This window comes from Marmota flaviventris, chromosome 11 (genome assembly GCF_047511675.1).
Source record: "Marmota flaviventris isolate mMarFla1 chromosome 11, mMarFla1.hap1, whole genome shotgun sequence".
NCBI classification, from domain to species: Eukaryota; Metazoa; Chordata; class Mammalia; order Rodentia; family Sciuridae; genus Marmota; species Marmota flaviventris.
Window position 1 is genome coordinate 8497159 of NC_092508.1, and position 25346 is coordinate 8522504.

The 25346-nt window shown below is 44.5% G+C and overlaps 1 protein-coding gene across 17 annotated transcripts in view; it reads right to left on the reverse strand.

Annotated features, from left to right (window-relative positions):
• Positions 1–4385: 4385 nt before the first annotated feature.
• The window catches only part of Sp100 (SP100 nuclear antigen), a 99908-nt gene continuing 78947 nt past the window's right edge, over positions 4386–25346 (reverse strand). For 12 of the 17 annotated variants that reach the window (XM_071619559.1, XM_071619566.1, XM_071619558.1 and 9 more), the window contains 10 exons: positions 21341–21388; positions 19988–20092; positions 17630–17772; positions 16312–16350; positions 13500–13544; positions 8901–9016; positions 7184–7301; positions 6835–6906; positions 6223–6354; positions 4386–4690 (listed from right to left, as the gene is read on the reverse strand). In XM_071619559.1, the coding sequence (XP_071475660.1) occupies positions 4562–4690; positions 6223–6354; positions 6835–6906; positions 7184–7301; positions 8901–9016; positions 13500–13544; positions 16312–16350; positions 17630–17772; positions 19988–20092; positions 21341–21388 (947 nt within the window). In that variant the 3' untranslated portion in view covers positions 4386–4561. Of the gene's footprint in view, positions 4691–6222; positions 6355–6834; positions 6907–7183; positions 7364–8900; positions 9017–12239; positions 12530–13499; positions 13545–14813; positions 15090–16311; positions 16351–17629; positions 17773–19987; positions 20093–21340; positions 21389–25346 lie in introns of those variants that run through there. The other 5 variants (XM_071619554.1, XM_071619561.1, XM_071619564.1 and 2 more) reach the window with 5 other exon arrangements.

A 25346-nucleotide genomic window follows, 5' to 3' on the forward strand; every position in this document is an offset into this window, starting at 1 on the left:
ATGTTTTTTAGTAAATCATAGGATAACTCCTGTAAGAAATAGGCTCCCAAATGTTTATTGGCTCAAACAGTAAAGGTTCTATTCTTGCTCACACAATCAGTGTAAGGTTGTGTTGCCCTTTAAAGAAAAGGCGGGCAATAAAACACCATGTCTCTGAATGTCCATTTGCGTTCCCCCAAACCTAGTCTCGTTAAGGGAAGAATGAGAGCAATTCTGGTGAGAATGTCCAATAACAGTGTTTGGCTTTCTCTCACGTTTGCTGGGAATTCTAAAGCTGATTTTATGCACATATGTCAGAACCGTTGCTCCTTGGGAGGCTGGTCAGACCAGGAGCAGCACCCTAAGGCTGATGATCCACTTAGCCGTCCTCTTTCCTGTGGTGACTGGTGAGGAGCAGAGCCTGGTGGAGAGGGGAGTGCCCATCCAGGCAGCTGCATGTGGACAAGGCATGGGGATGAATCGAAGGCATTACTTTCTGGTAAGGTGCTGGAGGCACTGCATGCAGCAGAGGTCCACCCGTCTAGCCTGTTACCATGGAACCTTCTGGCAAAACACCTGTCTAGTCCATCACCACTGGACTTTCTGCCAAAGTACCTGTCTGGCCCATAACCACGAACCTCCCTGTAAGCATTTCTCATCAACCCATCTCCAGGCTCTTCCTTGGTCTCTTGGCAACCTATTGCACTCCCCTAGCACAACTGGGCATAGACAGTACAAAGGTGGTTCTTGGTGTTGGGGGGTTTTGCTCCACTTAGCTATTTAGGGACTCTGGCTGACAGAGGTTCCAACATCTTCAGCACATGGCTTCCAACATCTTCATGGGAGGAAGAGGCAGCGACATGTCAAACATATGGGGGCAAGTGGTCCGGCAAAAGGGAAGAGCAGGGTGTGAGAAGAGGGAGTGGGGTTCAGTGGAGATACTCCATGTGGGGGAGATGCGTTACTTTTCATTACTAGGGACTTAAACAACATTAGGCCCAAATTAATTCAAAGGCAGGCCAAGATGACCCTGTGAGATCCCAAGTCAGTTTTTTTTTTTTAAATAATTTTTTAGCTGTAGATGGACACAATACCTTTATTTATTCTTATGTGGTGCTGAGGATCGAACCCAGTGCCTCACTCGTGCTAGGCAAGTAAGTGCTCTACCACTGAACCACAATCCCAGCCCCCAAGCTAATTTTTAGTGTTTTTTTTTTTTGAGGATACCTTCTGGGGTACTCTATTATCACACTCTGAGACTAGTCTGAGACTATGAGGGCTTTCATCCCTTGTGCAATGGTTAGAAGAGATAACCCTGTGGATTCTGTTACAAAAGAAGAACCCAGGTACCTTTAACCTATAGCCAATAATTAAAAAGGTAAACCATCTGTTGGAAATTGCCCATTTGTATCCACAGATAATATTCTTGAAGTGGATTTACATTAGCCAGGGATTCCATTTTCTATGTTTTCGTTACTTAAAATGCAAGAAGGCGAGAATTCTGAATTGATTATTCAGAATAAATTCACATTGGCCTTATGAACTGCATATATGTGGTAATCTTCTGGAGAAAAGAGTATTGGAGGCAACGCATATCTTTATGCCTGCAAATACTAGAACATTAAAATTGCCTTCCATGTTCTATAGACCACGGAACACTGCATTCTTCTGTTAATCCATTATGTCCCATTGTTCTATAAAGGATTGAAAACCTGTGACTTAATGGGTTAATGGAAAACTTGAAAGAAACTTTCTAGGTAAGAAGTTCTGCTATTTAGTTACTGCTAAAAATATAATCTTTTAGTTCACCCACCGGAACTCCAGATTATATTATTGACAAGGATTCTCCAGAATGAGATTGGTTTAGTATAGAGATTTCCAAATCACTTTTGTAAAATCCAATAACCTAAAGAAGTTGGCAGGGGAACTGGTATTACAGTGAAAACTGAAGCTTGTAAATATTTAAAGGATCTTGACAAATCAACATGGAAAATTCGAGGTAGAGCCAGGACTTTGATCATTCAGAATTCATTCCATAATTGTTTGTTTTGAGCTTCTTTTTTTTTTTCCATAAGAAAAGTAGAGACAAAGCATCATTATGATGTCAATTCTGTCTGCCATGTGAGTTGTTGCCTAATTTCCTACTCTTTTCAAGTTCCTGTTTTTAACCTTCCCTGGTTCATTTTCTAGATCCCATGAAGCAGGCGACAAAGTAGAAAACAAACTCACTTTGGAAAATGCAATTATGAAATACCCAACAGCAAATAAGAACTTATAGTGTTACAATGAACATTTCTTTTCCTAGAGAAAACAGATTCAAATTTTTATATGTTTTCCAATTAGAAATACTTTTGTTTTGGCTTTAGATGGTCACACGGTACACTCTGTAATGGTTAGGGTAGGCCGTCTACCCTGGTCAAGGAATATAGTGTGCCATGACTCAGGTTCTGTGGATGTGGATTTTTTCCACCTAAGAGGGGCCAGGATGGCAGCACAGCTCTCCTCCTTGTCCCTCGGGGCCCAGTTTGACGAAGGGAGGTATTGCTGTTTTTGACTTACTGCATCATGACCACCCTGGGTGGACATCCCTCCTCCCAGGGGACAGAGCATGGCAGACCTATGGGCCAGGCTTTGGCATCGCCTCTCCCACTTCTGCCCACGTTCCTTCACTGGATGCCCATGGCGATGGCTAATGAGGAGTGCGGGGCTGATCTTTGGGGAATGTGGGTTAGCTGCGTGCTCAGGAAGAGGAGGAGAACTTGGATTTTGGCATTTATAGAGAGTTCTCTGCAATGCCTTTTAAAGAGCCTATATATGTTTTTTTTTTCTTTTTGCTGTATTACAACACATCTTGATGTAAAAACAAATGATGATATCTTACACATTCTACTTTCTTCAGAAAATCTAGAGTAAATAATCCCATAATATTCAATATTGCAGATGAAAAAATAGAACAATTTAGAAAACTGCTGAAATTATCAAATGAAATTGACTAATACCTGATTGAAAAATTCAGGATTTCTCAGAGGTTAATACGAAGTCAAAAGTGATGGATACAATGTAAATTGTTTGTGCTTGTCCCAGGCTGTTGATAAACCCTCAGCCAGTCCTCTTCATTGCTTACATCTGTGGTTTTCAGAACCAATAAGCTTTTCCCCTGCTCCTAGGCCAGCTTCATAACACCCCATCCAGATGATTAAATATAGAGCAGACCTATGCAAAGTGTCATACTGATCTGATAGCGATACTTCTATACCATACTTGGAAACTTCCATAATAAATTCTTCCTCCAGAGGAACAAAAAGCAATTTTCATGTTGCTGTTATTTAGAATTATTCTCTTGCTTGAATTAGCATTTTATGTACAGAATTCTCTCTCTCTCTCTCTCTCTCTCTCTCTCTCTCTCTCTCTCTCTCTTTTTTCTTTTGCATGGGGGATTGGTTACTGGGAATTGAACCCAGTGGTGCTTACCCACTGAATCACAACCTCAGCTCTTTTAATTTTTTTATTTTGAGACAAGGTCTTGCTAAGTTGCTCAGGGCCTTACTAAATTGCTGAGGCTGGCTTTGAATTTATGATCCTCTTGCCTCAGCCTCCCCAGCTGCTGGGGTTACAGGTGTGCGTCACTGTACCTGGCTACACATAGAATTCTTACTATGTGTAGTTATGATAACTTCATGTGTTTCTGGAATGATTTAAAAAAATATACATTCATAAACTCACTTAATCTTCAAAATTACATACTCCAGTGATGAAATTTCATTATTCAAACGGTGAAATGGTGCATTGGGGACTTAATTTTGACACTGAGGTTGGGGTTCTTCCCTGAAGGCTGTAGTGGATGCTCTGAACCACTAATACTAATACATGGTACTCTGTCCACAGCCAGAAGACAGTGGATCTGGGAAGCCATTAGGCAAGGCTGACAGATTTGTCTGGTAAAGAAACATGGAACCATTTAGGATTCAGTTTATTACTTGCAAAAACAGCAAAATCAAGAAAAGCAAAGGTGCCAGCTCCCCATGTCCTTATTGACAAAATTGCCGAATGATGCAGTTCTCAGAATGCATCCTGCTATTAAATGACACCTGACTGTATATACATGTTAATAAGCTGTTTTTCTTTTCTCTTGTTAACCTGTTCATTGTGACAGGCAACCCAGATAAATACTTCGAAGGGTAGAGGGAAATTACTTTTTCCTTGTCTGTGTGCAAGCGTCTAAGAGCCAGTCCCCAAGAGCCAAGAATCGTCAAGGCTTCAAACAGCCTCTGGAAGCTGAAAAACAATCACTGAAGGGCTTAATATAAGATTTGAATCAATGAAAAGACATGATGTGATCCCTTATAGAAATATTGGATACCTTTAATCGTAATTTTCACTCTAAATTACTCAATTAGAGACTTGGGTAAGACAGTTTTAAGTTTTATTTAAAAAAAGGAACAATAACAATAATAAAAAATGAAAAAAGAATTGTGACATGAGGTTATTTGTACAGGAACAGGCAGAGTGAATAGAGGACCATCAGAGCACCATGTCACTAGTGACACAACCAGAGGGTCCCCAGGGGGTACACAGACATGGACTATGTTAACATAATAATGTGCTTAAACTGACAGATGCTCTCGCTTGTTTCTTGGATTGAAAAAATGTTTTTGAAATACTTCTCGAATATGGCTTCTATCTTAAGCGGCAGCTGGATGAATTTGTGGTTCTGGAAAAGCAAAAACAATAACCTTCTTAGCCATTGTTCAATGAGCCTAGACTCCCAGTCTCAGGTACTCCAGAGCCTCATTTAGACTCCTTCAGACGTCAAGTGAGAATCAACCCAGTCAAGAGGAGTTTATATTCCCTGATAGCTTGATTATTTCTTTTTGTTGGGAAGACAGAGAAGCAAAAATAGCACTACAGGTTGAATGTCCTTCATCTGAAATGCTTGGGATCAGAAGTGTTTTAGATTTTTTTTTCAGATTTTGGAATATTAGGATGTACATAATGAGATGTCTTGAGGATAGAACCTGAGCCTAAACACAAACTTCATTTATGTTTCATATAAACCTGCTATGGATAGCTCAAAGGTAATTATATGCAATATATTTAATAACTTTATACATGAAACAAAATTTCATGCTGTGGAATTTTTCACCCATGATGTCATATTGTCCCTCAAAACATTTCAAATTTTGGACTATTTCATATTTTGAATTTTGATGTTCCACCTGTAGATCACGCTCTAATTCTTATTCAGAAAATCATCAATTTAATTTTTTAAAACATTCTTGCTATTTGATTTTTTTTTGCTATTTGATTTTTAAAGACAATATTATTCATAACAGCAAAATATTGCAGAAATATCCAAGGCCAATCAATGGTGTCTTCTTATTTCCTTCACAGTTATTCTTTGGAAATCCTTGTTAGCTTTTCGATAATGGCACCAGGAAATTCTGATGGAAAGTGTTATGGTTTGTATGTGAGGTGTCCCCCAAAAAGCTCACGTGTAAGACAGTGCAAGAAGGTTCAGAGGACAAATGATTGGGTTGTAGGAGTCTTAACACAATCAGTGATTTAATCCCCTGATTGGGATTAACTGAGTGGTAACTGAAGTGGTGGGGTGTGGCTGGAGGAGGTGGGAATTGGGGCGTGGCTTTGGGTGTCTATTTGTATCTGCAGAGTGGAGTCTCTGCTTCTTGATCACTGATGTGAGCTGCTTCCCTCCGCCACACTCCCCAGCTATGATGTCCTGCCTCACCTCAAGCCCCAAGGAATGGAGCCATCTGTCAACCTTTGAAACTGTGAGCTCTCAAATAAACTTTTCCTTCTCTATAGGTGTTCTGGTCAGATCCTTTGGTCACAGCAGTGAAAAAACCTGACTAAAAACCTGACTAAAAAGAAATCCAAGATTTTGAAATTTGAGAAATTCAGTTTGCTATCTTCTTTTAGAGAAGAGCAAGACTAGATGCCTTTAAAATACACTTCTACTTCCTGTGGAAGATAATGGGTCTGCAGGGGCAGTTCTTCATGGGCAAGAATCAATAGTCTCCAAGCGAGCAGACTCGGAGTCCTAGGGTGGTGTCTGCAATGGCATCTGTTGGTTTGTTGTTATTTTTCCCACTTGTGCCACAGGGCTCTTAGAATATTTCCAGAATTTTTGCTGCTATAGGCTTGCCACATGGGAGGGCAACTTTACCTGATATAAAATGAAAGGCAAAGTTACTTAAAGAGAAAGGTTAGCAGGGGACCACTCACTCTGTAGAAGGCCTTGTTGTTCAGAAAGATGAGGCGCATGTCCCGCACAAACCCCTCCACTCGGTGGTACTTCTTCTTATTCAGCCTTTCCTTGACCTTGTTTAACCACATGTGCTCCTGGGGGTCTTGAGTCTGTTGAGGAGAACATGGAGGGGGGACCATTAGCATGGTCCAGGCCTGCCTCCCACACATCCCAAACACTATGGTCTGAACGTTTGTGACCCCACTTTCTCCAGTTTTTGTTCCAAAATGCTAACCCTCGCATGATGGTGTTAGGAGGTGAGTCTTGGGGAGCTAATTATGTTAGGAAGGTGGAGCCCTCAAGAGTGGATTTGTGTCCTTATTAAGACTCCAGGAGGTCCCCCCCTCCTTTCCACTAGGTGAGAACACAGTGAGAAGTGGCCCTCTGTAGCTTCTCCAGAACCCCCCAGGCCGGCACCCGGGCCTCAGACTTCCAGATAAATTTCTGTTGCTTCTAAACCCATTAGTCTGTGGTAATTTGTTAGGACAGGCTGAACAAAGACAAGGCAAAGATGATGGGAGCTTGGACTCATAGGATTCAGATCACAAGTTTGACTAATGCAAGTTTCTGGCTTTGTTGCTGTTACTTACATAATATGGTTCTTGGGCAAAAAAGGCACTTTGTGAATAACAATAGACCTTCAATAGGATCAGCTCACATTTCTGTAAAAGACAGAGGAGATTTTAAGGAAAAGGTAGCATGGAGAGAAAGAGCCTGAAGGCTGTCTAGAGAGAATGCATGGCTCTCAGACCTGCGGGCTCTTTGAAATAAAAAGGGAATGGGGATTTTCTCCGGAATGTGAATTTTGGTGGTAGGACAAGTAGTCAAAACACATCACGGGCCAGTGATTGCCATGGAGCACCATTTCTCCCACCTCTGCCAGTCTGTGCTTCTCTGTGTGAACAGAAAGGAGGGGGCTTCAGGGTCACACTGACTTACCAGCTGTTCCTCAGGCAGCATAGGCCTCTTCAAGACCTCAGATTCCAGATGACATGGTTGGCTTTCTGGGTGCTTTTCCCAGGCTTTTGTCCTGCATAAGGTGCAGCTCCACTGGCTCCTGAGAGGTCAGGCGTAAAGTGAGCAAGGGCACCGTCTGTGAACCAGCCACCGTTCCCATGGCTGCTAAAGTTCAAGAGTGTCTAGTAGTTTCTGCCATGTATCCAACGTCCATATAGCCAAGGACATCCCCTTCCATCAATAGTGGTCACAGGGTGACAGTGTGTTGACTGAGATGCCCCAGGGAGTGGTGGACTCTTGTCACCTCAAAACTTGGAATTCCCATCTGAGTCACTGTGAGCCTTGGTCAACTATTGGAATTTAGTACTTTAAGCCCAGAAGTTCTGGAACTTGATGAGTCAATCAGACCTTAGTTGAAATCAGGAAACCAGCTCCCATTTCTCAATTGGGCAGAGTAAGCACAGCGCATAGGCTAAGGCAGCCTCTCCTCTATCTGTGCCAGAGCTGTACCTAGAATCTGAGCTGTAGAAACTTCTTGGAAGGGAAATCTACTGACAGGGTGTCAGATGGCTTCCATTTGCCCCAGGATTCATTCTCTAATCTCTTCCAGGTTCTAGGAGGTGCTGGGAGGATCTTGGTAAATCAGGTGGACACAATGACCCATCCTAGCAATGTCAGCCTCTTCTTGGCCACCCAATGCTTACTCAAGGGGCCCATTATGTGCCCATGGTGAAGAGATGGGAACTATAAGTGGGTTGGACAAAAGAGCTTCTGTTTTCTGCCTCTGCAGATTGCCCAACCAGTCAAAAGCAGAGGCTTAAACTGATCCTCTGAGATGTTGTACTAGGAGCAGGGGACCACATCACAGAAGGGCAGTGCTCTGTCCCCACAGGGACAGTCACATTCCTGGTAGAGATCATTCTCCTGGCCACCGTAATTCTGCCCACAAAACCATTCCCAGAACCCCTTATCGACCTCTGTGGAGTCATGCACCCCATCACCTCTGTCCAAATACACTCAGCAAAAGAAGTGCATCCCAGGGGGTTAACACCGACAGAAGTCACGGGTCTTTTTAATGTGACCGGTTACCCAGACTTCAATTGGCTTGATAGACTGTTGGGCTGGACTTCTGAAGGCTCATTACAGAACCAGCTTGATCAACTTTGCAATGTTCCCACAGCAGATGATATATGCCTAACATCAGCAGTCAGTTTCGGATATTACTGCCTGTCAGAGTGCACGGTCTGGGAACCAAGTAGAAGAGGTGGGAGTGACAGGCAGCTCTTACTACTATACCCAATAGGGGCTGGGATTGTGGCTCAGCGGTAGAGCGCTTGCCTAGCATGGGCGGGACCTGGGTTCGATCCTCAGCACCACATAAAAATAAAGGCATTGTGTTGTGTCCATCTACACCTAAAAAATAAATATTAAAAAAAAGAGGTGGGAGTGACAGCTCTTACTATTATACCTAATAACCACTTGCAAAGAACTTTTGCTTTCCATGAAATCTACTGTTGCCAGCACCATTAAATAGCTCTGGATGATGCTTTTGGATCTTGAGATGCTAAGCATCCTGCTCCTTCTGCATCAGGGTGCACCCTACCAGTGACAGAAGCTCTGCAGGATATGTGTGCATGGTGAAAGGAACCATACCCCAAGAAGAAAGGACAAGGGGTGTGGATGAAGGTGCTTTACCAACCTCTGAGCATCTACTGGTGGGATGTGGCAGTTCTGATGGTATGATCTTGAACAAGTATTGCAGAAGACCAGCTGTTTCTCTTGGCGGCATACTTCGCACTTATTTGAGTTTTTTTGCTAGAAGGGAAATGGTGTAGACATCACTGGGATTTGTGAGACCCAGAAAGTTAACACGTTGGGATTCCAGAGTGTGTGGGCTTTCCATGTACCAAGGTGACGCTTATAAACCTCTCTCCTCAAAATATTAAGAAACAATATTGAGTGGAGATTTTATAAGAGGACATTCTGGTCTACCACAAAGTTCAGAAGACAGTTGCTATGTGCCACACCAGAATATTTTTCTTCATGAAAACAGTGATTCTGACATGGAATAGCTTGCAACAATAGCATCAAAAAAGGATGAATTAAAAATAATCTGATATACTTGTTATGTGTCTGGTAAAGTCTGGTCCAGGAACACAGTGTCTTATCTAGTTGTCTATTTTTAAAATTGACTCAACGAAGGGTGAGTCAATTAAATTAATGAAATTTAATGAGATGGAATAAACTTCTGAGATATCATTGTATCCCATAGTCTTGGCCATAAGCTCCCCAGGAGTTGAAGAAAGGGTCTGGTAAGAAGGCCCTAGACTGTGGGTTCTGTGTCTGGTGGGCCCTGGACCTGTGGCAATACCATTGGGTGGAAGGACCATGGGTGCAGATGACCAGGTGAGTGCCAGGGAGGACAGGTTCTGGGGACCTGGAGGAAGATCCCCCATGACTCAGCCAACTTGGCATGTGAGGTGTGGAACACCATTTCTAATGTCCAAGGAGTATGGTCATGGCAACTGCCCAGGGTTGAAGACTGAGACTCTACCCTCATTTTCTGTGCCCAGGAAAGAGATGGTAAACTTGTTCTATAAAAGGAAGATGGCTGGGCCCAGAAAATTGGCCAGTACTGAATTTCAGACCAATCTCAATTTATATGACCTTTAGCCAGATTTAGTTTCATTTAGTTAAGAATTTGACAGTATTTATCAGGATTGTGGAGAGACTCACACATGTTCAAAATGACAGAATTTGTAGGTCACGATAGAAATTGGCTAAGGAAGGAGCTCACTGTTAAGCAAGGGAAATTACATTTCCCCTCTCTTTTTTGGTGAAAATTTACATAACAACTAACATTGGAGCCCTACATGCTATAATTTCTGGGTATGGGGGCTATGTGTCTATGTTAGAGAACTACCCAGACGGATGGGCCCTGCCTCCTCTCCTGGAACCATCTGAGCAGAAAGAGAAGAGTTCAAGGAGAACTAACTGTCTGGAGAGACGTGGGTAGTGCCTCTAGCCCTGGCTGAAATACCTGCACCGTGGGCTGGAAGGAGGAATGCACATGCTCATGTGACCATCTAGTAGTGAGGCTGGGGTGGGGATTCTGGTGGGTGGGGAGGAGGTGGGGAGGTGACAGGGAGCACCGTTCCATGTCTTCACAGTTCTCAGGTGGGACCTCTGTGTCTAGTCCTTCTAGAAATATTCTCTCTGCACCGTTCCATGATACCCCGTTCTCTTGGGGTTTTCTCTAACACTCTGTCTTTCTTTTCAGGTTCTGCCCTTGGGACGTGGGGATTCCTTGGGACTCTGTCCAGCGTCCTTTGTTCATTTCATTCTTCTCAACGACCAGCTCCTTCCATGACCAAACTCACCATGTGTGTCCCAGGACTTTTAGACCTGTATCCTGGTCTCCTTTTGAGCCTCCAAACATTAAAACTCTGCTCTTTGTCCTAGTGAAATGCATTTTGTCATGTCTAAAACCCATCCTGGCACAATACCCATTCCTTGTCTTCCTGTGTCAAATCTGCTCCTCATTTATGCTCCTCATCTCCCCACAACCCACCCAGAAGCCTGGAAGAGAATTCTGATTCCTCCTGGTCTCCATCTCAGGGATCCGACCCTACCCCTGTCCTGCTGATTCTAATTTTAAAATATCTACCTCTTTCTCGGTGCTTCTGTAAGGTCTGCTGCTATGAGGGTGTAGAGCAAAATGCCAAAGCAAAATGCCCTGCTATTTGGGTTTAAAGTCATTAGTAGTCATTCCTGAGCCCAGTGAGTTGAGGTGATTTATTTATAATTTCTAATTTCTCTTGATCTTATAAATTCAAGATAAGAAGAGAATCAAAAGTCACCCATATGAGCAAATTCTAGGTGGCAAGATGTATCTGGCCAATGTGTTCCCTTTCAATAAGAAAACTTGAGTGGCCTGTTAGGGAAATCATTGGGCACACCTCCAAGGACTCCCAAGGTCACCCTTGCATAGAGCCCGGCAACCATTTTTCCTTTTTGTCCTAACAGGTGAGACTTGTGGATGCTGACCATTATTTTTAGGTTTCTGGGTCAAGATTCCTGAGTATCATCTTATAAATACAGGGCAAGTGGGCCTTGAGAAAGAATGATTAATACAGGCAAATCCCATGCTGGAGTTACATGGTGTAGGAAGCCTGCAGACTTAAGGTTCCTTCCTTCCTTCCTTCCTTCCTTCCTTCCTTCCTTCCTTCCTTCCTTCCTTCCTTCCTTCCTTCCTTCCTTCCTTCCTTCCTTCCTTCCTTCCTTCCTTCCTTCCTTCCTTCCTTCCTTCCTTCCTTCCTTCCTTCCTTCCTTCCTTCCTTCCTTCCTTCCTTCCTTCCTTCCTTCCTTCCTTCCTTCCTTCCTTCCTTTCCTTCTTTCTTTCGTACTTTATTTTATGATGGTGATAAAAACCAGGGACTAGAGTGTGCTAGGCAAGTGCTCTACCATTGAGTCGCATCCCTGTCCCTCTCTTTAATCTTCTTAGGAAGAAAAATTTGTTCTTTTGCTCAGCAGTGGTTTCTAATCTGCTGTAGAATTGAGTCACCAGGAAGTTTTTAAAAAATTCAGGGCTGGGGTGTGGCTGAGTGGTAGAGTGCTGGACTGGTATATGAAAGGCTCTGGGTTAGATCCCCAGCAAAACACACACACACACACACACACACACACACACACACACACACTTTAGATGGCCTGGGGCTCCAGGACCAGAGATTTTTCAACTCAGTGATTCTGGGTTGGTGGCGAATGTGCTCAGGTGGTTCTAATTCACAGTCATCAGGTGAGACCTCTGTGTCTAAGGCAATAGTCTCTGGATCAGCAGCATCAATATCACCTGGATGTGTTAGAAGTCCACCGTCTTGGGTTCTACCCCTCAGGTGCTGAATCAGGGGCCAGGATGGGACCCAGCCAGTGGTGGACTGCCTGGCTCCAGGGGGATATCACACACACTACAGATGGAGCAGCCCTGGTCTACAGCCACTCACAATAGGGGCTGCGCTAAAGAAACTAACAGAGGAGCTTTGGAAAATCATCATTCTCGGGAAGCACATTAAACCAATGACATTAGAATCTGGGGGGTGACCCCCACCCCTGGTGATTGCAATGTGCAGACAAGGTTTTCTTCTGAGCAAGGGCTGGGCTTGAAGAAGGGCGAGGACATCCTCACTGCAACAGTTGCCTTTTCATCTTCACAGAGGGTTTGACTATGGGCTGCAAGAACCATGACTGTTGTCAATCAAGTTATCCAGACTCCAGATGTGAGAGCTCTTCAACCACTGAAGGGTCCCAGCTCCAGCACAGGAACACCGGCTGTGTTGAGGTACCTAGATCTTGTTAGGGCAGTGCATTTGACAGCAAACCAGAGGGCACGGCAACCCCCGCTTTTTATCCCTCTTGCTGGCATCCTGCATCAGTCCAGCTGCATAGCATTCTATAATGAGAGGTGTCCCCTGCAGTTGTGCAAACACCAGACCTACCTAAAAGGTGCATCTCATTTTCATGAAAAGAATCCAGGTGTGATTTGGCTTAGAAAGAGGAGTCATCTATGATTTGGGCAGACCCCAAAGCAGGCAGCATTATGGCAAGCCGAAAATGGACAGGACGCATGGGAACAGAATGCTTTGCACATTATTAAGCACCAGCCAAGCAGTTTGAATAAAAGCGCCCTGTGATTTGCTGAGTGGTGATGGTTTTGTCCTAACCAGCTACAGTACTCCCGATGGCTCCCTTGAGACTGGCCACAGGGGCTCCAAGAAGGAGCCACTTGCTCTGTTGTGCATATCTATGCATGATTAAGGACAGGGTCCAGGGTCCACACTTCGAATTGCCAGCTGGGCCCAGCCTGTTCCCTCAGGATGATACTGAAGACCATCTTGAGCTCTTTGCCTGCATCTGAGTGGATGTCGCATATTTTCCTGTCTATCCTGCCTTCTTTAAAGAGCTGTTTTCCAATCAAACTTGCTGCACCCCCTAATCTTCAGGCCAGACCTGTATTTTCCACTCAAGCTCTGCCTCTAGATACCCCAGTTGTCTAAGTTCAGCCTCCCATACCCACTTTTGAGGGGAGATGAGGGCACGGGAAGTTTTCCAATTAGACTGATGGAAAGGGTGGTTTCAGTGGAGACACCCAGCCTCAGAGCCATGTCCCTGGCTGGTATTCTTTGTTCATTACACATAGCAACATACTCCAACAGGGAGTGAGCACGTCAGGGAGAAGCAGACATGATACAGGACATGTACCAGGGCAGAGGTCTGGGGATAAGCTGGACATAGTACTTACATGGGGGTCAACTAAGACATTGTTGAGAGACTCCCGTGTTTTCCTCTGAAAGAGAGAAACTTGGAGTGAAAATATTGAATGTGATGTTTTATTAATCACATATTTGAATAGACTTATTTATTGAAGGGATTTAGGCCATATCCTTCTATTTGTTTTGTTTTGTACCTGCTTTTATGGGCTATTTTCCCTAATGAGAATGAGAACACATTAAATTATGTGTCTGAGACCGTTCAGTCCAGTGAAAATTCCTTTCCCTGGCTCTAAGACTCAGGGGGACTCTGTGTGAAGTCATGCAGGGAGTCTGGCCCTCCTTTCCTGGTTGAGTTGGAGAAACCTCACTGATGCTCCTACCTGCAACCCTCCAGCATTTTCTGTATATAAGGAGGTGTCCTGCCACCCAGAGAGCTGCAGTGAGAATTAGGCTGAGGACTCATCCTTCAAGGCCCCCTGTGACCATAGGGCCCAGTCCTGGAGGCCATGCAGGTGTCCCTCAGAAGACTTCCACTGCCTCCTGCAGCTCTCCTGGAGCCCCTCCCTGAAGACAAAATGTGTCCAAGGTCCTTGGGGCTGCAGCGCCTCTTCCTGAAGAGAAGAACCTTTCCACTTCCCCTGAACCCCAGGAGCTGGCCTTGACCTTGGACACCTTTGAAATGATGTGTACTCCTTCCAATCTGGAGCACTGGTGGCCTCACATTTGCCTTCAGCCTGGGGCAGAGAGGTCATAGACAAAGCACCCGATGTGAAGCAAGGTACAACTGACTGAAGAGGTGACCCTCTCACTGCTCCTCTCTGAGAGGCCTGGAATGGGCCCCCACTGTATTAGTTATTCTCTCAGGTGAGGCAAGGAGAACACAGTCTTTGGGGCCTGCTGTGTGGGCCCCCCTCAGCTGCCTTTGGTCAAGCTCGTTGCCTGGCACTAGTACTGCTCCCCAGAGGGCTGGTGATTGAATACTCGAGGGCATGACGAGATGAACACTGTCATGACTCAGAAGAAGAGGTTTCTTAGCAGCCAGGAAGTGATCATCTTGGACTTTCAGATCTTATTAGCCCAGAGAGTCTTAGCTATCACCAGCAGGTTTGATCAGGAAATGCAGGAACAGAGAAGATGCTGACAGTAGCACCTGCCGCATGGCGCAGAGAGTGACATGGGCATCAGAAGCCAACGGCCGTGGAAGGAAGGCCTTGGAGAGAGAAGGATGAGTGACGTTCAACCCAACTAATCATCCCGGGCAGAGTCACCCCTGGCTCTGGGGCTGCGAGGACATGTTTGGCCTTAATAAATAGATCAAATAATGTCTCTTTTTCCAGAAAACCCAGTGGATCCAGAGTCTAGTCACTGAGTGTCTGGCCAGGAAGCCAGTGAGCAGAGAGTTCCAGAGTCGGCCTTGTGAGGACTGGATTCTTGATGTGGAAGAGAGATACAAGCTCACCAGGGTCAGAGGTCAGGGAGTGGCGGTTCCCCCATCTCCTCGCTTCACCAGGTTCTGGGACAGCCAGGCTTGGAGAGGCCACGCAAGGCACCGACAGGCTCACACCTTCCCTGCAGTCCACACAGCAAGGAAACTGCTCCTCCATGCACTCCACAGACCACTGCCATGAAGGAGAATCCGCCTTTATGGATGGAAGTGAGGTCTGTACAGACCCTCTGGCGGGGTCAAAGGGCCTCTCACAGAGGACAGGATTTTCCATGTCAGCAGCCGTAGTAATCCATATTGTGTTACTATAACAAAATACCCACGTCCGTTTTTATTAGAAAAACAAAGAAAAAAAGAAACGAGGTTCTGGAGGTTCAGGAACCAACATCTGATGATGGCCTTGCTGCAGAGTCCAAAGGTGATGCAGGACATCGCACGGCAAAAGACAGGGAGTGCGTGTGGACAGCATCTGGTCTCGCTCCCTGTTCTTACAAAGCCACCGTATTCAGCCTTCGGGGCTCCACTCTGGTGACCTTATCTAATCCTAATCACTTTCCAAGAGTCCCACCTCTGGACACCATCGTTGGATTCAGTTTCTGTCCTCTTAATACCTCACAAAGGGGATGAAATCTCAACACACGAACCCTTGCGGAGCACACTCAAATGACATCCAAACATCACGGCAGACTTGCAGGGTACTTCTGCCTTCAGTCACTATATTCTCAAGTGTGTCATAAAGGAAAAACAATTCTCTTGAAGAAGTGTGTGTGTGTGCGTACGTGTGTGTGTGCGCGCGCGTGGTGTGTGTGTGTACGTGTGTGTGTGTGTGTTTAGTAGACGAAAGACAGAAAAGAAAGGAGTCTGGTTTTTACTGTTGCTTCCCTGTGACACACCTTCCCAGGGGAAGTTTGCAATAGGTCATCTGGAGGGACCCTGGGATATTTCTCGGAAAACTTTTGCTCCATTCTTATTTCATTGAAGACACAACCCCCCAAACAGTGACAGACAGTGCTTAAGATGAGAACGCAGAGACAATGGCCATTAGAAGTATTGTTTTGTGAATTGCTAATTATGCTTGCTTTTCCAGTTCCAGCCCCATTATTTTTTTGTTTAATTCTAAGATAATGTGGCACTCAGACCTTTCACTAACACATACATACAAGGACAGTTTTGCTTTATTGTCTATTTTCAAGGATGGTTCCCACCGCCATCCATCTCACATGTTCTAATGCTCAAAGAAGTTCTGACCTCTTATGCTAAGAAATGTTTGAAAGCAGCAACTACACAAACACCATTTGATGAAGACAGATTTTATCATAACTGATCAATTTAAAACAGAAATGGAAAATCAACAATTTGACGGTTGAGACATTGGCAGAAGGTCATGGGATAATCACCTTTTTTCTTGTTATTGGTGGGTTTGGTAGATGCCCTGCCTGAAAGAGAGAAAAGATCGATCAATGATGTGATGATGGGGCCTTATTTTTGATTTTTTGAGGGTGGTATTTCTGACTGCCTTCCAGATCTTTCTACCTGGATGTCTCACTGTCAACTCAAACTCAGGTGTCTTCGTGGAGGTCATTTGGGATTGAAGGACATTTAGGCTCTTCCTTCTGGCCACATGACCTCTACAGCCAGCCCAGTGACTGTTGGGTCTCATTGCTTCCAACTTCTCGACATTCCCAGGAGCCGAGCTTCCGGCCATCCCTTCTGCACTGTAGGATGCCCTGTTCTACACTGTTCCTTGTCAGAGCTGATCTCCTTTAAGACCAAGCTCGGTGCAAATTTTTCTATGCAAGTTTCCTCAACCTCAGAGCTTTCTGGAGATGACCATCCCATCCCCAGCTACTGGAGCTGTGTCCGTTGGTGCCTCCTGTTACAGCAGCGGCACCTGCAGTCCTGCTCTCAATGTGTGGCCTTAATCCTGGCTAAGGGCTCAGACACTGGATGCCCTCCTAGATTTGTATGTTGCTCAGTAAATATTTGCTGAGAGCAGACCTTTTCTTTACTTGTGCCACGCAGGTGTTCATCTGCAACAGAGACCTATTCCTCTTTCCTCCATGTCGGCAGCTGATGTAGGAGGAAAGGAGTTATTTTAAAATGCACTTTATTTATACTCTTTTTTCAAGAGTAAACTTGAGGGGGCTGGGCTGTCTTGCTCAGTACAAGAGTGTTTGTCTTGCCCTCAAGGTCTTGGTTTTTCTTCCCAGCATATCTCTCTCTCTCTCTCTCTCTCTCTCTCTCTCTCTCTCTCTCTCTCTGTCTCTGTCTCTCTCTCTCACTTTCACCCAACAATTGTTAAAGAATCAATTTGATGGGCTTATCAAAAGAGATGTTGTTGAAATATTCTATTACCAGGAACTACCCACACAGATGCATTATATTTGGGTATGTAATGGGTGACTTTTAACATTGGCCCTCCAAGTTTAAGGACACTTTCTCCCTCCACCTTAAGTGACTTTCATGTGACCAGATCTCACAGTTCATTAATGGCAGAGTCCCGGCCACAGTGTGCCATCCTGCCTTCAAGGACATGAGTGAACGTGCTTAGAGGGCCTCAGCCAGCCAAGGTACCACCTCAGTGGCACGTCGTAAGGACACTTGCATGATGACCTGAGTAAGGGGATCACGATGGGCTTTGGGACACTGACACTCTGCGGAAGCCTGGTGTTGATGTGGGTGGGCCTTTGATGGAAGCCATTTGTCACAGAATACCTCTATCAGTTCTTTCAAGGTCCATCCGTGGCAGCGCAGGCTTAGCTTCCAGTTCTTGGCTGCTGCGTGGTTTCCTCTGATCTCGAAGTCCCTGGGGGTGAGCCATTTTCCATCCTCAGTCCTTATGCTCTTCATCTGGGCCCCTGCAAGACCAAGGAAGCTGAGCTCCCAGCCAGGAAATGCTATGGTGGACCTCCCTCACGCTGGGCCCAGGCTGCTGTGGGTCAGGAAACGGATTCCTTTCAGACATCAGGGACCCCAGTCCAGCCCGGAAGGCAAGGACAGAGGGGGACCCCCCTCATGTGTGTGTGTTTCTTTGACCTTCATGTGATGAAAGGAATAATTACCACTGACGTTACCTTCTTAAAGTATTTTGTTCCATCAAAAGAGAAAAAAAATGAATGATCCTAAATAATGAGCAAGATTCTTTCTTCCCCTTTCTCTGCACCTCAGGATGGAACCAGCCTGGGTTTCAGAAAGTCTGATGAAGGCACAAAGCGCCTGCTGAGTTCCTGCGAACCCAGGTGGCCATGTCAAAGTTGTCACTACAGGTGCATCTGCCTCATCTTGTGCAACACCTTCTTCCTGCTAATGACAACTGATGATTTTTCAAATTTTGGAATAATGGCTATTTGATGTTAAAAGTAATTATGGAAGTGTTATGGAGGAAAACGTTAAATCACACATAGGCAGTAGAGTCACAGGGCAAACACTGATACCTGGTACCCACAGAACTGTATTGTGGGAGGGAGGATCAATTAGGAGAGATGAACATTCATGCTACATTTTAAATTATAATTGGCAAAACCTATTGTCTCTTTTTTTCCCCTCATAATAATATGGTGAGGGAAACTTTATTATTCTCATTTTGTAGAGGAGGAAGTTCAGGGTCAGAGAGACTGAGTTCCTTGATGCTGATGACACAGATGCTGTCTGCCATGGTTTGGATATACTTAGAGTGTGTTTCCCAAGGGTTCAGGTGTTGAAGGCCTGGTCCTTACTATGGTGATGTCAAAGGTGGTGAGACCTTTAAGAGGTGGGGCTGCTAAGACGTCCTTAGGTCACTGAAGCTACTGCCTGGGAGTACTTAAGGTAGTTGCTATGGGACCCCAATAACTCTCTAGTTTTCCTATCTTGTGATGTGATCTCTTTCCCTACTAGAGACTCCCACCATGATGTCATCTTACCATTAAGCCATCACCAAGGGCCAAACACAGGAGGCTGTCAGCTCTTGGACATCAGACTTTGAAACTGTATGCTAAATAAACCTTTTTCCTTATAAAGTATCCTGCCATGGGTATTTCATTATAGTAATGAAAAATAAACTAATAACCTGTTGGTATAGCTAAAACTTGAATACAGGTTTATTTTAAAGTCCTGTGCTCTTCCTACTTAAAGCTGAACAAATGTTATAGGAAACAGCCCCGGGAAGGTTGATGTTGAATTTCTCACATGTACACATTTTCCATCAAGTGTTGAAATGTTTCTCACTGCATCGGGTGCCAGATGGGCATCCTGTGGGCCTTTTTCATGAGTGAAAGGGTAGATGGCTTGGTAGGGTAATGTTTTATGAATTTTACAAATGTGAAAATGCCACATTACTGCAGCCTACCTGGGATGTTGTGCCGTAAGGACTTAATACCGATAAGATCCTTCTATCCTGGGGCTGGGGTTGTGGCTCACCAGTAGAGCGCTTGCCTAGCACATGCAAGGCCCTGGGTTCGATCCTCAGCACCACATAAAAATAAATAAATAAAGGTATGTGTCCAACTCAACTAAAAAATAAATATTAAAAAAAAGAAACTTCTATCCTTAGAGAGGCTTACTTGCAAGTTGGACCCCCGGCTGGTATCTGGGAATATGGATCTTGGAAGCAATTCTACCATTACCCAGAACTGATGAGATGACTCACTGTGTCCAAACTGTCCAAGCAACATGGTTTATGCAGAAAACCTGTTTTCCTCCTGAGAGTCGGGATTTGGGAATGTGCTAGGCAGAGGGTGCCTATGAAATTCACCTCTGGTAAAAAATCCTGGACTCTTAGGCTCAGGCCAGTCCGAGTAGAAGACCCTTCACTTGTGTTGTCACAGTTTGTTGATGGGGAATTAAGGGAGCACTGCGTGACTCCACCAGGAGGGTCCCCTGGAAGCCAGCCTCGGCTTCCTTTGGATTTTGCCACATGGGCCTCTTATCTTTGCTGATTTTATATCATCCCTCCACTTTAATAAATCCTGGGTGTGGGGTGATATCCTGAGTCCTAGGAGTCCTCCTGGTGGGTCCCCAGACCTGGATCTGGACCCAGAGACCCCCACACAGAGATCTACTTCCTGAACAAAAATCGAAGGTAACAAAACTCACCTTGCTTAAATTGCTTCTTATGGAGAGTCCCCTTAGCCTCACCACAGGTCACAGGAAGTTTAGGAAGGTTGAAATTCACATTTTTTTCTCTGGGAATTCTTGGTCCTGCAAAGAAGTAGTAGATGTTGTTGTTGTTGTTTTTAACTCCATCTTCCTCTAAAACTGTGCACTCTGTCTCCCCATCTATCTTGAGATCCCTCTTTTATAACTCAAAATGTATTGGATTTCAAGGTTTTTCTTTTATGGCCGATTAGATGCCCATCGATAATGTCACCCTCCACTCTCACCTTCTGAATTCCTAACATGAAGCCTCGTGAGGCAAAAGCTGAGCTCCCAGACTTGTGGGGCCACAACTCCTACCGCACAATGACTTTCCTCCTGGTGTTTTGAAGAAGTATGTCTAATCATGTTATGACTTTGAGGTTCTGCATGTGGAAAAAAATAACTAAATTTTAGTCTAGTCTCCCCATTCAAGGCTTTGACTGGGGGAACAGGGCAGGGTGGCACAGGGCACCTAATGGGGTAGCTTCTCTCTGTCTCTTTGTCTCTCTCTCTGTGCTCTCTGAGTTGCTTCACTTATCCTCCACCGAGCTTCCTCAATGGCTCAGGGTGGGGGCTCGAGAAGAAACTTCAAATGGCTCAGGGACCCCTGCAGTCCCCACCTGGGGTCACTGAGGTTTGATTCCACGGACATCAGTATTGAAGGTCTTAAAATGACCTTCTGCCTTTCCAGCCAAGATCCGGGAGATCCATCGAGCACACAGCCAGGACTTCTCTCTGGGACGGGGACAGTGAGCTGTCTATGGCTTTTCCTGAGCCATTTCAGAGATACAGACTATCAGAGCTGGGGGAGCCCCAGCAGGGAACTTGGTCTAATTTACCAAACACCCTTCCCCACATCTTTACAGATGAGGAAACGGAGCCCAAAATGGCAAACGACAGGCTAAAGCCACGCAGTCCAGGAAGTCTGGGGGTTAGAACGTGGGTTTGGTGTTACTTCTGTGCCATCTACAGCTTTCTACCTGGCCAGAGAAGGGTCTGCCAAGTATCATGACAATCACAAAGTTTATATTTTTTTCTTTATATTTCTCTCCTCAAAAGCTGTGGGCATAGTGAAAGGAGGTGCAGGACAGGGTGGCCTGGGGCCTCTCAGATCAATTGTCTAGTCAATAGAATGGGAGTTCACGTTGATCTGCCGTGTGGTTGAAACTGACCACTGCCAACGAAGATCCTAATGTTCGGAATGGGCTCCATAAACCAATGATGGAAACTGATTTATCACTCAGAACGCAGACTATAGAACAGGAATTTAGGTGTTTAATTATTAAAAGTCTATTGGTCGCATCTTTTTACCTCTTTTTCTCCCTCTTTTCAAGGGTCTAACGTTGACTCTTTTTCTCCCTGAGAAAGTTGAGAAGCAGCATGATTATCTCTTGTTTACAACATTGCATTGCAAATAACCATGTTTTTCAAAAACACCATTTAAATGTAATTTTACAGGAGCTTGTTTAGTACTTAAAGAAAAATACAAATGCCAAGATCAAAAGTCAGGCGTTTTTTTCTGTAAAGGTAGTAAATATTTAAGGTTTTGTGTCCATGATCTCCAATGCAACTCCTTGACTCTGGAGTTGTATCAGGAAAACATCCAAAGACAATATATAAATGAAAGGATGTGGATTTGTTTAAATAAACCTTAAAACAAACATTTGGAGAACGGAATTTGCCCTGTGGGCCATAGTTTGCTGACCCCTGACCTACACTTAGTTCTAAAAGTAATGCTGCAAGACATAGTGGCGCCCAGTGCTTGGGAGACTGAGGCAGGTGGATTGTGAGTTCAAAGCCAGCCTCAGCAATTTAACAAGGTCCTAAGCAACTTAGAGAGATTCTGTCTCAAAAAAGTATGTACAAACACACACATATATATATGTATGGATTAGGGATGTGGCTCAGTGGTTAAGTGCCCCTGGGTTCAATTCCTGGTATCATTACAATAAGAATAAAAGTAATACTTACCTGAGATTCACCTTACATTTCTTTATTAGTATCCACAATCCATCCCAAACACATCTGAAACACTGATTTATGTTGTTTCCCGAGCAACAGGGTGAGAACAATATGAAGAAAACTTTTGTCTCTACTAACTCCTTAGAACAAATCTATTAAACAGCTACTACAACTATTCTCACTTTAAAGGTGAGGAAACTGATGCTCAGAGATTTTTAAAAAACAAATTAAGGGCTGGGACTGTAGCTCAGTGGCAGAGCACTTGCCTAGCATGTGCGAGGTACTGGGTTCCATCCTTAGCACCATATACAAATAAAATAAAGGCATTCTACAACTACAAAAAGAAAAACTTTATATAAAAAAAAAACAAACAAATTAAAGAAAAGTAGTGAAAATTTCCTTTGGGAAAGAGAAAAAAACGGCAATTCAAGGTCTTGGGACAGACCTCATGGCAGACTTCATCAATCACACGCCCAAACTTAAACTTGAAAGATTTTTCTACTGAAAATACTGGAGAAAATGGCTAAGGACTTCAAAACTAAGCTAGTGAAAGTTATCAAGGGGGGAATTTGTAGAAATTAAGGCACAAAGTCTAAGAGTTATAGAGCTAAAGACAGCACAAAAAATTGACTTAAAAGATATCTAAGAAAAATGTAAAATCTGATTTTATGTGTTGACTGGATGTGCAGAAAAAAAAAAAGAAAGATTGAGTCACTCCATGTGATAATTTAAGACTGTATCATTCTGTTGTTTGTGGCTGTTAAAGTCAGGGACATGGAGTGCCCACTCACACTTCTCAAAGCCTGTGCCTGTGATTCCGTGCTCATGGCTGTCATTGTGGGGTATTGATTTGTCAGTATAGATCCTAGGAGAAAACCTCCTCCATGTACACAATCATACATGTGCTTTCCTTTAAGCTGACTGTGACCAGATTAGGCTGGGGAGAGGTCTTTCCTTTAATCTAGTACAAAGAACCCTCAGGGTGGATGTTATTTTATTTTCTGAACCTTTGCTGTAAGAGTTACTCAGAGGTTTTTGCTTTTATGTTTTTAAACCTCATCAAGATAAAAATGGCCCCAGATGACATTGATTGATGATTCACATCCCAAAATCAAGTTTGTCCTACCTCACAAGACATCACCCTTAGGAAGTTAATTAAGATATTACAGAGATACATGCAGTGAGGAATTACTAACCTTGCATGAAAGAACAATCAACTTGGCTATTATACTCAAAGTTTTAAGAAGAACAAACAAAATGGGAAATTGGAGTCCTCAAGGAGGTAGATGAACCTTTTTTTTTTTTAACACTCCTTGATTGTGCCTCAGAACAAATTGCTCTAATTTGATCAGTTTCAAAGAATATGATTGAGGTGTGATAGTTCCTGTGGTGGCCAGGGTGAAAGGTCATTGACACAGGTGTGGTTCTCTGTGGGACTCTCTCCCCATCACTCACGATGCTGAAGGGACTCAGGCCAACTCTCTCTCTTTCTCCACTCCTGGTTCCATGAGATGACACCTGTTCTATCTGCTCTCTCCTTTCCCATCAGGTGGCCAAACTGGAGCGCCAGCCTTGGCTGCAACTGGATCTTTCCAGCAACAGCCATTACTTTCTCTTAGTCTCTCTTTGTTTAAATCCTCCTAGGGCTAGTGGGTTAGCTAATCTCTCCTTTCAATCAAAACCTGCGAGGGCAAACAACTTCAGGGCGGAGAGACAAAAGATCATTGTGCTCCCTCTTAGTTCATGGCTTAGAGAAATTTGGACTGAAGACCAGATCATATTTGATAAAGTGAACTTGGCTTTACAACGGCTTGCCCTATCTTACAGTCAGGAAGTAAAACACCCGGACAGAGCAGGATTTAACTGTTCTTGTGTGTACTAGTCTTAGTAACCACTTTACTACTACTAGTACTGTTACTACTATTAAAACTGTATATCAACTTTCAAAAATAACAATGTGGTCAGAAAAAAGTGAAAGTCATTAAAAATAATTTTGAGCAAAAGAGGTTAGGATGTTTAGGTGACTCTTGGGTTTTCTCCGAGTTCCAGCAGATGTCTCAGGATCCAGGAATGGTGTGATGGGATCCTAAATCCTCAAGCAGAGTGCTGGTCTAGCCCTGCTCACAGAACACGGTAGGAAAGGGGGAGCCCGGTTCTGCCAGCATCAGACTGCCCCACCCCCAGGCCTTATGAAAGAGCCTACTTTTTTTTTTTTTTTTTTGAGACAGAGAATCGTCAGACATCTCCTTCAAGCCAAGTGAGAAGTCTTTAAGACATCACTGTGTCTGGCCATGGGGATGTGAGGGACATAGACACGATCAGACTCACTCCTGCTCTAAGTGTGAAAGTTATGAGGAAAGTGGTGGCAGAGGACTGTGCTGAGAGCCTACAAAGGAACAGAGAAGAACCATGATTGCCAGGGCCTCCTGGGAGCAGGACTGGAGCGTTTTTGAGAAGTACTCTGCCCAAAGTAACTGCAGCAGGGGGTGGACCTTCTAGAAGGACCATTCGACACCTCAATTTCAAAGCAAGTTTGTCACTATTAAGAATGGACAGGCAGTGAAGATACTGCTTTTGCTCTACTAGTGAGAAATTTATGGCCATATATGTATTTATATTTATAAATATACGTATGTTTCTGTATGTACATATTCCATTTATACATATATATATACACGTATCCAGAGAAGGTTGATTTTAGACTGGCTGAATCACAATGGGGCAACCTAGGAGACAGGCAGATAAATGTCTTCTCTGCTTGCTTCATCATCCCTTTGCCACAGCTTTCTCCTGGCTGAAAGAGAAACTCAGCAGAGTTCTAGAAGGATCAGCAAATTTCCCAGGGAGAAAGGGGGCTTTCTACATGGTAGGGTGGAACCTCTACAGGTGGGATGGAAAGAAGATCTGCAGGTGGGCTCCAGGAAGACGAGCTGCTGTTCCTACCCTTCCAGGCAGCAATGGTGAGGGGCCATGGCAGACACTCCACAGGGGCCGGCTGTTCTCCTTGCAGGACAGGCAGCTGTCCAAGGTGCTCGCCGGGTTGGGTGGGAGATTCTCAAGGGAAGCCACGTATGAACGCGATGAGCCTGGGAGGGCAGCCAGTCTGATTCATGTTATTAGGAGTAAACTGAGGCAGAAGTGGCGAAGGGGCAGGCCCAAGTCTGCAGGATTACCACAGGGCGTCAGGGAAGTGGGAGTGGACACATCTCCTGTGAGTTACAGGTGTGTGTGTGTGTGTGTGAGCTATTTTGAGCCTTAGAAGTTATCAGATCAGCAGAGGCCACAGTGAGTGGCCGGGGACCTGGGGAGGAGTGGCAGACTCATCACTCACGTTTTGTTTGTAGTGCTATTATCT